General features: G+C 34.7%; 1 protein-coding gene across 1 annotated transcript in view; it reads right to left on the bottom strand.

Moving 5' to 3' along the window:
* Positions 1 to 747: 747 nt before the first annotated feature.
* Positions 748 to 13,005, bottom strand: part of SUZ12 (SUZ12 polycomb repressive complex 2 subunit) — a 43,568-nt gene continuing 31,310 nt past the window's right edge. Inside the window, 11 exon segments of the mRNA XM_079130458.1 lie at positions 748 to 3,359; positions 6,541 to 6,620; positions 7,217 to 7,415; positions 8,632 to 8,743; positions 8,746 to 8,788; positions 10,291 to 10,304; positions 10,307 to 10,327; positions 10,330 to 10,404; positions 10,407 to 10,431; positions 10,630 to 10,721; positions 12,466 to 12,643. Coding sequence (XP_078986584.1) covers positions 3,014 to 3,359; positions 6,541 to 6,620; positions 7,217 to 7,415; positions 8,632 to 8,743; positions 8,746 to 8,788; positions 10,291 to 10,304; positions 10,307 to 10,327; positions 10,330 to 10,404; positions 10,407 to 10,431; positions 10,630 to 10,721; positions 12,466 to 12,643 — 1,185 coding nt within the window. The 3' untranslated portion in view covers positions 748 to 3,013.

Raw genomic sequence — 13,005 nt, 5'->3', positions numbered from 1 at the left:
TCAGGTGACACACACACAATGTATGCGCATGTGTTCTCGAGCACTAATTGCCTGCTCGGAGCTTCTCGCCTAATCTTTGCGTAAGAGGCGTGGCCCTGCTCTCTGCCTCCTGGAGGTGATATAAGCATAGGCAGAGCGAGACAGCGCAACACACAGCAGCAGCGAGCAGAAGTGGCAAACAGAAAGAAGACACACAGCAGCTAGTAGGGAAAAGCGGCGGCAGCTAGCAGACACAGCAGCTAGCAGGAATAGGGCAAGAAGAAAGAAAAGACAGCAGAACAGCAGCTAGGAAGAAGAAGCGGCTAGCCGATAGAAGTAGCGAGTAGGGGCAGCCACGGAAGGCAGATCGCAGTGCGGAGAACTGAGACACATCACTAAAGCACCTTAGGTAGACGCACCCTTAGTTCACAGGATGCAGGACGCACCAGTAAGAAGCAGCAGACTTTAAGGCGTAGCAAGTCTCTCTTCCTCTAAGCTCTAAGAAGTCTCTTTCTCTTAAGCAAAGTCTCCCTTTCTCTCCAATAAGCAAAGTCTCTCTCCTCTCAAAGCAAGTAAACCTCATTTCCTCTATCCTCTATAAACAAGCAAGAAAGCAGTGCACTAAAGAGAAAGATAGAAGTAGCTCAGTTTCCAGTCCACCACCCATAAGACCCGTGCAAATTGTTGCTGCAAGCGGTGACAAATATCCGCGGATTTTGGTACCGCAAAGAGCCAGTGACGTATATTTACTTCATCATTGTTTGTATGCCTACCCAATGAACTTTCTGAAAATGAAAAAATTCACAACTAAAGCTGGATAGCTGTTTGGCTAATATTGGTATTACTCTGAACAATAAATCTAAAAATATATATCATCATAAATGACATAACACACATAAGTGATGAAAGCATGATTTCACGTTAGTTTTCTTAATTTCTTATTACCTCTGAGTCATCACTGGGGGTAGGGAACATTTTCTAAGACAAAATTTTAATGCACGCATTAACAATGCATAATAACAACAATGACAAAAAAAGCAGAAATACAGCTTTTATATTATTGAACTTTATGTAAAATCATTTCAAATAAACATTTAATGTAAAAACAAATGTTCTTTTAAACTGAATTTTTTTTACATCTACTGTACCATTCAAATGCTTTATCATCTTACATGATTTCTTCAAAATCTGTTATCAAGGGTACATATAGAAAAGCATTTTTTTTCTTTTATAAATAGAAACAAAGGGTTTTTCAGCTTTTATTATAAGATGACATAAAAAGTTACTCAACAGAAGTAATTTCATTACTATTTGGGGGAGGGAATCACCAACTTTTTGTGCAAACAATGCTAGCCTTCTTTTTAGCATTAAGAGCATAACTGCTTAAGAAATGACATAAGCAATAATTCTACACCTACATCTCCCCTAAAATAATCTATTTTTTTTTTTTTTTTTTTTAACATATGTGCACAGCTTTAGCAAATTAAAGCCCGAGAGAAATGCTCAAAATCCACTACTCAGAGGCAAAATGAGAGTTTACGGGAACTCCTCATTTGGAGAGCTTACAAATCAAGGAGTCTGTAATGAAAGCTGCAGTTTCCCTCTTTCCTATTTCTTGAACACAAAAATCAATGACTAAGAACTTAATACTGGATGACAAATCATATCCACACTATTAGTTAAATAGCCTCACAGTTAAACACATCTTAAAGACCAATCAAATCAGTATTTACATTTTATAAATTTCTGAAGACACCATTAGAAAGCTTATATATCCCTTCAATAAACAAAATAGGGAACTGCATCTGATGGTGATGGAATGAAATTAAAAAATTAAAAATACCTGTATTTACAGCAGCATTGATCCTTTATAAATAAAAGAGTATGAAAATGCAGTATCTTTAAAGGATAATAAAAAATTGAGGTGATGTTACTCAACCACAGTGCTTGGAGTTGGAATAAAAACCTATTGGTGCTTATTAATGTGCCAGTAGTGAAACCTTTCTGTTGGAGAAAATCCAACTGCAAATATGTGCGTAAAACACATAACACAGGGCAAAATTGCTCAAAAACAATTCAAGTCAGCTTATCTGTATTGGATATTCTAATCATGAAATACATTACAAAGACATCCTTGCAATGAAAACAACAACAAAAGTGTAACATTTTCCGCTTCATTTTTATAGAACACTTCCCCTCCCCGAAAGTGGCATCTTAAAAATCTCAACTAATTCTTCCCTTGGATTATTGTCCTAATGAAAAGATGCATACAGCTGAATTTTCCATGTGATTACCTAATTGAAAAAGAAAACCAAAAGAAAATGTTCAAGTTTGAAAAATACATGGGTGAACAATGCACTAAATTTATCCACATGAAAACAAATGGTCAGTAACCCTTATAAACTGACATGACATTTCACTGTTAACAATGTGAAAAATCAACATCTTCTCAAACAGGCATAAGATGAAGAAGTGCTACCTTAAAATTGTAGAAGGAACTTATGTAAAATATCTTGCACTGTAATTTTTCATTCCAAATTGATGATTTCAAAATCAAGGATCAAGGTTTGATTGCAAGTAGTAATGCAACAATTTCACAAAAATCTTCAATTTCTAAAAAAGAGAACCACATTCCAATTTTCCCTCCCCAAGAAAATGTTTCACAATTACAAAGTAGAAAACCAGCTAGTCACAAATGCAAAAAGCATTATAATTTAAATATGAAATAATTTCTAGATTAATTCAATGTATTTCATAAGACAATTGTTGCAGTTAAAAGTACTTTCTCTGAAATATTGCTTTTCATGCTCAAACTAGAAAAGGTTTTAATGACATCAAAAAACTGATATACATGTAATGCTGCATAATCAAGTGAAATAGAACCCTGATACAAATATCCTTGTTGAAATCATTTACTTCATCTAACAGTGCCTGTTTGGAACCTCTGATTTAAAAACAAAAACAACTCTTCTTAGAGGCTGAATTCCCTAGAATGCAATTTCAGTGTATGTCCATAACATGGGGTTAGGTCTTTTCAGAGTTTTTGTTTTTTACTCTGTTTTGAAACCCCTGAGACACCATCTGTTTCCAAAGCTTTCTCTTTTGAGTTAATTTCACTAAATCCATTTGCTGTTCCATTTTGTTCCTCAGTTATTTCTTCATTTGAAGGGGAAGCAGATTCTCCTTTTTCTAATTTTTGCTGCATTTCACGGAGCTTCGTAACAGCTTTATCTATTGACATTATGCTAATAAGATTAAAGTCATGCATGCTGACTAGATGAAGCATGAAGTTTCGACATAAATTCTTCTTAATTATTTTCTGTCCATAATTTTCTACAAACAGCATACAGGCATGATTCATTTGATTGTCAGCAATAAACCTATTTAATAAAAACAAAACATTAATAGTGATATAAAGCATTTCTATTAAATGCAATTGTGATAACCATTACAGAAGAGTCAAGAATATATTTGAATCCAGTAAATGATGTTTATTTTGTTTCTGGCAGTAAAAACAAAATCAAACTCAGATCAAACTCAGGGTGCTCTACACTGCACTATATCCCAGCCCTTTGTATTTTTTAGAGCAGGGTCTTGCTAAGTTGCCCAGACTGGCCTTGAACTTGCAATCCTCCTGCCTCACTCTCCTCAACAACTGGGATTACATGTGTGTGGCACTGTACCTGGTCCAAAAAATGATGTCTTAACAAGTAATAAGATCATAGTAAAACTGAGATTCAATTGGCTGAATAAGCTAATCATTTTAGAAATTTTAGATTAAGTCTCTTTAGACTCTTGAGTGTTCACCTAATCACAATGTAACAGGTGCCACTAGAAAACTCAATTCCCTTTTTTTTTTTTTTTTTTTTTGGGGTGCTGGGGATCGATCCCAGGGCCTTATGCTTACAAGGCAAGCACTCTACCAACTGAGCTATCTCCCCAGCCCCTCAATTCCCTTTTTAATGAAATTACTTACATTAAAGTGTTAATGTATTTTCTTTTTTTAAAATTTTGTTATTGTTGGACCTTTATTTTTATTTATTTACTTAAACGTAGTGCTGAGAATCGAACCCAGTGCCTCATATGTGCATGCCAGGCAAGCGCTCTACCACTGAGCTACAACTCCAGCCCATATTTTCTTTTTCTAGTTTAGAATGGACACACCTTTATTTTATTAATTTTATATGGTACTGAGGATCAAACTCAGTGTGCTCTACCAATAAACCACAATCCCAGCTCTGCATATTTTCTTTTTAATATTTGTTTTAGTTGTAGATTGACACAAGACCTTTATTTTATTTATTTATTTTCATGTGGTGCTGAGGATCGAACCTGTGCCTCACAGATGTGCTAGGCTCTACGTCTGAGTTACAATTCCAGGTCAAACAGCATATTTTCTTTTGCCAGCACCACTGCCTGTTTTCACACTATTTTAAGTTACCAAGTCTTTCACTCTATACATACTAACAATTTCCTTTATTTCCTTCCTTGATCTTCACAACTATTACAGAAGCAGTGCTTCTTACTCTCTTCAGTTCCTAATAAACTTAAAAAAACATTGAAGTTGTCACAGAAGTGATGGGAAGGGTGCCTGTATACATGGAAGCAAAGTGCACATACAATGAATAAAATCTGAAAGAAATAAATTGAAACCAAAAAGAATAGCTGCTCAGTTTACCCACTAAACACTAAGAATCCAACATGGCATCCATAAGTTATCTGTGGAATTAAAAAAAAAAAAAAAAAAAAAAAAAAAAAAAAATCAATGTAGTTTGCCTAAATACCTTTCACTTTAAAAGGAACCCAAATAGTTGCTACAGTAATAGATTTGGATGGAGGAATTGAAAGGGAACTACAAGTAACTTGACTAAAATTTTATCTATTTATTTAGTATTTGTTGTGGTGCTGGGTACTGTACCCAGAACCTTAAGCATGCTAGACAAATGCTTTACCATTGAACTTCCACAGCCTAAATTATATCTTGTAAACTGGCATATTAGGGCAAAAGGAGAGAAACATATTTAACAAAACCTTCTATACACATACTTTACTCCTAATTGATTTTTAAGACTAGAACAAGGACCAGGCAAACTCATGTATAAAAAGTCAAACACCATGCACTTTAGGCTTTGCAAGGACATGTGATCTGTCTCTTTTTTCCCTTTTCTGCATCCACTAAAAACATAAAGACTATTGGTAGCTCAAAGACAGTTCAAAAACAGGCTATCATTGATCATGCACCCAGATTTCTGGACTAGAATTTAGTATCAACTCCGCTTCAATCCCCAAGGGTAAAATGGTACATTTATTTTAAGTGGAAAACTTTGGATGTTTGTGCTATAAAACAAAGAAATTATGAGTATCTAATAAGAAGAATAGAGCAGAAAAAAATAACTGGTAATGATATTAACAGTTCACAAAGGGAAAACAGATTTTTTGGGGGGTAAGGGCAATAAATGGGAAACCTACTTTTAACCACAAGGGCATGAGAAATAAGTGCATCTACCTTGATCTCTAAAAAATGGTAACAAATGAGCAGCCCAGAAAAGCCACATATCCAATTCCGTCTCAATAATAAGCAATTTTTAAAAACTTTAGTAATGCTGAGTGTGGTGGTGCACATCAGTAATCCTAACAACTCTGGAAATTAAGGCAGAAAGATCCAAGTTCAAGTTAAGCCTTGGCAACTTAATAAGACTGTCTCAAAATTTAAGCCAGACTTAGTGACATGCATCTGCAATCCCAGCAACTCAGAAGGCTGAGGCAGGAGGATCACAAGTCAAAGACATCTTCAGCAACATGGTAAAACCCCATCTCAAAAGGAAAAATAAAAAGGGCAGGGATCACAGTTCAGGGATAGAGCACATGACTAGCATGCATAAGTGCTGCTTAAAAAAAAGGTAGGGGGATGTGTTATGTTATGTTATATTTTAATTCCTTGATAATATAAGAAGGAAGAAAACAAAAAACAAAAAAGCAGGCACAATGGAGTTCACCTATATAGTCCTAGCTACCTGGGAAACTGAAGTGGGAGGATCACACTTAAGACAAGCCTAGTCATCAGAACAAAAAAACATTAAAAAAAAGAATGAACTGTAATTATCTAATAACCTTTGAAGAATTATTCTGCCTCTACATTGTTGCTTGTGTGAAAACATAAATTCAATCTGACATTAAAGTTGGTTTTTTAAAAATATAAATATGGGGCTAGGGATGTAACTCAGTGTTAGAGCACTTGCCTAAAATGTGAGGCACTGGGTTCAAGTCTCAGCATATGAAATATGTGTGAGTATGTGTTTGTGTATTTATATACAAATATAAAATACAGAAAGGAAGAAACCCAAGTCCCTTTAAAACCCTGCTATAGGAGCTAGAAGTCAATGCTTTCTCTTATGAATTCTATGAATATTCTCATTTTTCTCAATGCAAATATTTCAGGACACACTATCTAATTTAGTGAAATTTTAAATTAAATAAGACCGCAATAGGTAGATTTATAGAATGTGATGCAGAAAAAGGAACAAATAAACAATGCAATGAATTAATTTAGAAATACTCTACCCATGTTTCATGACATGGAGATTCCATAGTTTCATCACTTCTTTCTCTCCTTCATTAACATCAGAAAATTCTTCAATTTGCTAAAACAATAACAAAAAGAAAAAAATAATCTATTAAAATAGAAAAAAAATCTATTAAATGCAGAACATAATTAGTATTTCCAAAAAATTTTTGAGAATGTCAAAAATAGTTTTGGAATTGAAAACAGCAAAGCATTAACACTCCTTGAAATCAAGTTCTATTTAATAATTCTAAAGTTATGAGTTGCCTATACATGTAGAAATAAAAATACCCAATACAAATTGACATGAAGAAAATATATTTTTAAAAATTAACTTGGCAAAACTTTTTAAGTGATACAATTCATGAAAATAGGCATTCCTGGTTTCCTTAACTAAAAATCAAAAAAGTTTCCTCATTGAAAGTCAAAAGTCTAGTTCGTATTACATGTTTTCAAATAAAATTCCCTTTTTTTGGTACTGGGAATTGAACCCAGGGGCACTTAACCACTGAGCCACATCCTCAGCCCTTTTTATTTTGAGACAAGGCCTAGGGCCTTGCTAAATTGCTAAGACTGGCTTTGAACTTGAGATTCTCCTGTCAAACAAATCACATTTAATCATAAAATTCTAAGATCATTGCTAGTAATGATGGTGATGAAAATGATAATAATTACTGTAATGGTTTTTTCTCTTAGCCATTCGGGATCTTTTTCATCTTCACTGTCTACTTCCATTTCTTGTGGACGGAGAGGTAAGCAGGTATCACTGTGAAAATACAGACGATTGTGGCCACTACTGTATGTTCGTTGCTGTTCCACTTCTCCATCTTCAGATTCAAGAAATTCAGACATGCTTGCTTTTGTTCGTTTTGGCCTAAACAAAAAGAAATAAATACTGACAGACTACACATTTACATCTACATCACCTAACTACATGAGCATGACTTGAAATCTGCAATAATTTACATTTTATTTACATTTTATAAAACTAACCACACAACAAAAGTAGTTGAGGGGCTGGGATTGTAGCTCAGTGGTTGAGCACCTGTCTGGCATGTGTGAGGTACTGATTCTCAGCATGGAATGTAAATAAATAATAGTCCATCGACAAGTAAAAATAAATAAATAAATAAATAAATAAATAAATAAATAAAAAAGTAGTTGGACTGCATTGTGGCTCAGTGGTAGCATGCTCGCCTAGCACACATAAGGACCTAGGTTTGATCCTCAGCACCACATAAAAATAAACGTATTGTGTCCACCTACGACTAAAATAAGAATTTTTTTAAATAAAAAAAATTTTTAAAGTAGTTGAGGCAATTCTTGTCCCAAATTATTTTCGTTCTATACATACTGTGAAGTGGGCCTATTATTTATCAATTTAAGCATCAAAGTTTTAAAGATAAAACTATGAAAAACATCTTGTAGAAAAAGTGAAACAGTTAAAAGGGAGAAAAAGGAACAATGTGCTACATAAGGCACATTAAGATAGAAATAACATAAAAATTTTACTTACCAAAATTGTGTATATTTACAAAGTGGAAAACGGTTAACATTGGCTTACACACACATAGAAAACTATACAAAATTTTTTGTTTTTTGCATTTTACAGAGATAAAATTTTCACCTCAGCAGTCAAATCTGCTGCTGTAAATACACCACTGCTGACTAAAACCCTAATGGAAAGATTTTGGATGGTATATAACCAGATATGATGTGCAATAGTAAGTGACAGGGATAGAATTGTTTATATGTCGTACAACCCAAATACAGTATATCCCTTTCTTGTCAGTTCCTATCTAGAAACTTTCACTGGGAAATTCTTTAATCAGAAATTCTTTAATCCTACCAATCAGTATAGCAGTAGAAATATAACAGTAAAAATTTAGGGAACAAGTTGGAAGAACAAAATGAAAAAAAAACACCTGCAGAAAAGAGGATCTTGTGAGGATATAAAGCAGTATGTCACCCCAAAAACTTACACTGAAAATAATAATTTCTAGAACAGCAAGTGTGGTTGGCTCCCTTTTACTCTAACATCCCCAGCAAAAGCCAGAGAATAAGATTTTGTGTACAACCTTTATACCTACCTGCAAACAAGAATGTGTGTGATAGGTGTTCTCTTTACTGGTCCATTGCGGCTAAAAGCAAATCCTGGTTGGCGATGAATATCTTGAGGATTTCCTGCATAGGAGCCATCATACACTCATTGATAGAAACATCTATCCTAGCACCTTTTGGATGATACTGTAACAAAAATAGCAGGGTGTTTAGGAAAAGAAACTAATTAATTATGCTACTCTATAATACCTATTCCACAGCCCAGTGCAATTGGCACATATCTATAATCCCTGCAGCTCAGGCAGGCTGAGGCAGAATGGTGAGTTCAAAGCCAGCCCTCAGTAAAAGTGAGGCACTAAGCAACTTAGTGAGACCCTGTCTCTAAAAAAAATGCAAAAAAGGGCTGAGGATATGGCTCAGTGGCTGAATGCCCCCGAGTTAAATCCCTGGTATCAAAAAATTAAAAATAGGGTTGGACTTGCCTTGCAAGCACAAGGCCCTGGGTTCAATTCCCCAGCACCACAAAAAAAAAAAAAAAAAAAAAAAAAAATTAGGGCTGAGATATAGCTCAGTTGGTAGAATGCTTTAGCTCACAAGGCCCTGGGTTTAAATAAATAAATCCCTCCAATTTAATTAATTAAAAGTATTTGTGGGTTGTTTATTTTGTTGTGCTGGAGATCAAAACCCAGGGTCTTCTGCATGCTGGGCAAACACTCTACTACTGAGTCGCATCTCCATATCCTTATGTTTTTTTTTTTGGTTGGGGTACAGGGGATTTAACTTAGGGGCATTCAGCCACTGAGCCACATCCTCAGCCCTTCTTTGTATTTTATTTAGAGACAGACTCACTGAGTTGCTTAGCACCTTGCTTTTGCTTACTGCTGAGGGCTGGCTTTGAACTCTAGATTCTCCTGCCTCAGTCTCCTGAGCAGCTGGGATTACAGGCGTGCACCACCATGCCAGGCCCCTTATGGGTTCTTAAGTTTTTGAAACCTAAAATTAGCCAGGAACACCAGTCACTGAACAGGAAATCAGAAAACCTGAAGTGAAAAACATGTGATGCCAGGTACAGTGGTACATGCCTATAATCCCAACAATTGGAGGTTGGGTCAAGAGGATCACAAGTTCAAGGCCACACACTGGGCAAGTCAGCAAGACCCTGCCTCAAAATAAAAATATAAAAAGGTCTGGGGATTGTAGCACAGTATCACAGTACCCCTAGGTTCAAACCCATCATGATTTTTTATAGGAAAAGGGAATATATGCGTTAAAATTTGAACTGTGCTTTTATTGGCTTTATACAAATTCTTCTCTCATCAAGAATAAGGAAATTGGGCTGGGGTTGTAGCTCAGTGGCAGAGCACTTGCCTAACATGTGTGAGGCACTAGATTTAATTGTCAGCACCACAGAAAAATAAAGGTATTGTAAAAAAAAAAAAAAAAAGAAATTACCCCTTAATTCAAAGAATTGGTGTGAAGATAATGAGAGTTTATGTTATGCAAATGTGAATTACTGTTCCAAGTTTCTGTAAACTTTGAATCATTAACTGTAACTCATGCATAAAGCAATCTATCAAATGCAGATATTTTGTTATTTTTACACAACGTATAATTTTATGAGCTAGGTTCTTATATTTAATATATATTAAGAAAAATTGAAAAAAAAAAGAAAATGAAAAGCTACTTACAACATAATTGAAATAAATCTACTATGGCAGAGTTTAGATGCTTAAGTAAACTATAAAGTTTGCGGCAGTTCAGAGTGCACCAAGGACAATGTAGATCATCTCTTGCTTCGGTTGTTGTCTTGTATTGTTATTATAAAGAAACTTAACAAAAAACAAAAAACCAGTTAAGTCTACAAGTTTTATCATAATATTTTGTTTCCAATTTTCTAAAAATAGTTAAAAAATTTAAAAGGAGTATCAAATTAAGAGATTTTTATTTAAACATGCCCACAGATTTATTTCTAAAGTATAAACAAATGCATTTCATTATTACTTAACAAAAGGGGCAGCTATGTTTACCTGATAAAATATTCTTAATTTCTGTCTGTTGTCATTTGAAGTATCCTTTTCTTTTCTTGTTTGTAGATCTGTAGTCAATGTTTCTTTAACAGCTGAAAATATACTTTGGTTTAATGAAATTATTTGCTTCTAAAAAGTAAAATGATATCTGGCCAAAATGATTAAACAAAGTTTTCACCAGAATTCTATTTAACACGATTTCTATTCTTATCTACAGAGAAACAATCCCTGAATCAGTATCAGATGTTAAGGTCTTTATTGGCAGGACTCAATTTTCCTTTGAAAAACTACCTTCTATGTCCTAAATCATACTAAAAATAAGCCCGAGTAATTATACTACAGTATACTGTTTTAACACTTTGCAGTCTGAGTGTGTTGTCTAGTTTTGGTTGTCGTCATAGTGTGCCACTTTGGGGATGTACCCCAGAGCCTCTCCATGTTAGGCCAACTACTCTACCACTGAGCTCTATTCCCAGCCCTAAGAACTGCTTTTGATTGGTCTTTGTATTCCCAGAGCCCATTAGTGAGCAGATATCTACTAAATTCTCCTTGATCAGAAAGAAAGTAAAAAGTGATTGAATTAAAATCACTCCAGATCCAAAAGATAATTCATTAACAATTTTGGTATACTTCATTCCTACTTAATGGGAAAAAAGCATTTTCCTTGACTCAGCTGAGCATCCCACATGTACAATTTGTATAAACTTTTCCCTCTCCCCAGTTCCTTTGCAACTCTTTTATCTATTTTCACTGACTTAAGAGTATTCTGAGAAGTGCCCAAACCACAGGTTTATGTGGTAAATCTTCTTGTCCTGGGCCATTTCTTATATCTCTTTAATTTATTACAGTGACCTGTGCATAAGCAATGGACGTGATTGGTCAGTGTCAAGAAAACATCTCAAGCCTTCTGCTGTCTTTAAACATAAACATACATGAAAATGATCTCAGGTGAAGGGCAGTGCTCCTGAGAGAATATAGTAGCTTAGGAGTTATATAACAGAGTTAACTGCATTTGAAAAATGTTTTTCCTCTTAAAAATGTACTACAAAATTTAATCTGGTACAATCCAGGTTTTGATGAACTACTTCCAGCAACCCTAGAATTATGAAAACAGTCTGAAATATTTAAATTCTGTTCTACAATACTCTAAAACTTGTATATGAGTTATTAAAGATATAGTTCCAAAACACTTTTTGAAAAATACTGTAATACTGGGGATTAAACCCAGGATCTCATTCATGCTAGGCAAGATAGTCTATAACTGAGCTACATCCTCAGTCCTGTTTCCATTATTTTAAGACAATCTAAGTTGCTCAGGCTGGCCTCCAACTTGTGATCCTCCTGCTTAGTCTTCTAAGTAGGTGGAATTACAGGCATGTGACTCAGCACCTAGCAGTTCCAATGTCCTTCCAAGAGGCAACCTGAAAAATCTAAACCCCAATCTGAAAACCATTTTTTTTCTCCTGAGTTTGTGGCATATTCATGTATTGGAAAACTTTTTCTAAACTGCCATGAAGGTATCTACAGACACCAGTTGGCAATGTTAATAATACGTGGCACACATATTACATTTCATATTATGCTTCTAAATATTAAAAGAAAAATTCAAATTCTCAGACACATCTAGCACAAAGGTTCTGGATAAGGTTCATTATCAGTATTTCAACATAAAACTTTATATTAGCATAGGAAAATCCTAATTTACAATAGCTAATAATCATTCTAGTAAGCCAAATAGTATTTTGAAAAGAATAATTACATGAAGCAAAATAAAAATAAATCTAACAGCTAAGTCCTACTCTGAAACCATTATATTAATAGCAATGCTTCATTTACCAATAGTTTGTGTAGGTTTAACTGAACCAGGCTTGTTTTCTTGATGGAGACTCTCTGAATTTCTAGTGGCAAGTGGCTTGGCTATAGGAGCTGTAGATTTATCATTGGTTTCTCCTGTCCAACGAAGAGTGAACTGCAATGTAGGTCCCTGAGAAAATGTTTCAAATGGAGGCAGCCTCTGAAAGATAAAAAACATGAAAATATACTGAAATTATAGGAATTAAAAATTCATTTTGATGAGTCAATGTGGATTTGATTTAAATCAATAAACTTTCCTCAAAAATCGAAGTCAACAGGGATGGTTAGACAAAATATGGAGTAGACATTGTAGAACTAGAGAACTGAGGCTATCTGATACGGCAGTCACTTATCAGCTGAACTGTTATGTAAAAATATTTATCCAGCACTGCCAGTTTTAAAGATTTTTTCAAAAGTTAGAAACATGGATTGGAAATTAGGTCACTGGTAAAGTGCTTGGTTAGCATGCACAAGGCCTCTTTCTCTAGCACCATCACCACCACCACCACCAAAAAAAAAAAA

The sequence above is a fragment of the Sciurus vulgaris genome, assembly GCF_902686455.1.
Source record: "Sciurus vulgaris genome assembly, chromosome: 3".
In the NCBI taxonomy this organism is placed as follows: domain Eukaryota; kingdom Metazoa; phylum Chordata; class Mammalia; order Rodentia; family Sciuridae; genus Sciurus; species Sciurus vulgaris.
Note: the sequence above shows the minus strand (reverse complement) of the source record. Positions and strands in the feature narration are given on the sequence as shown.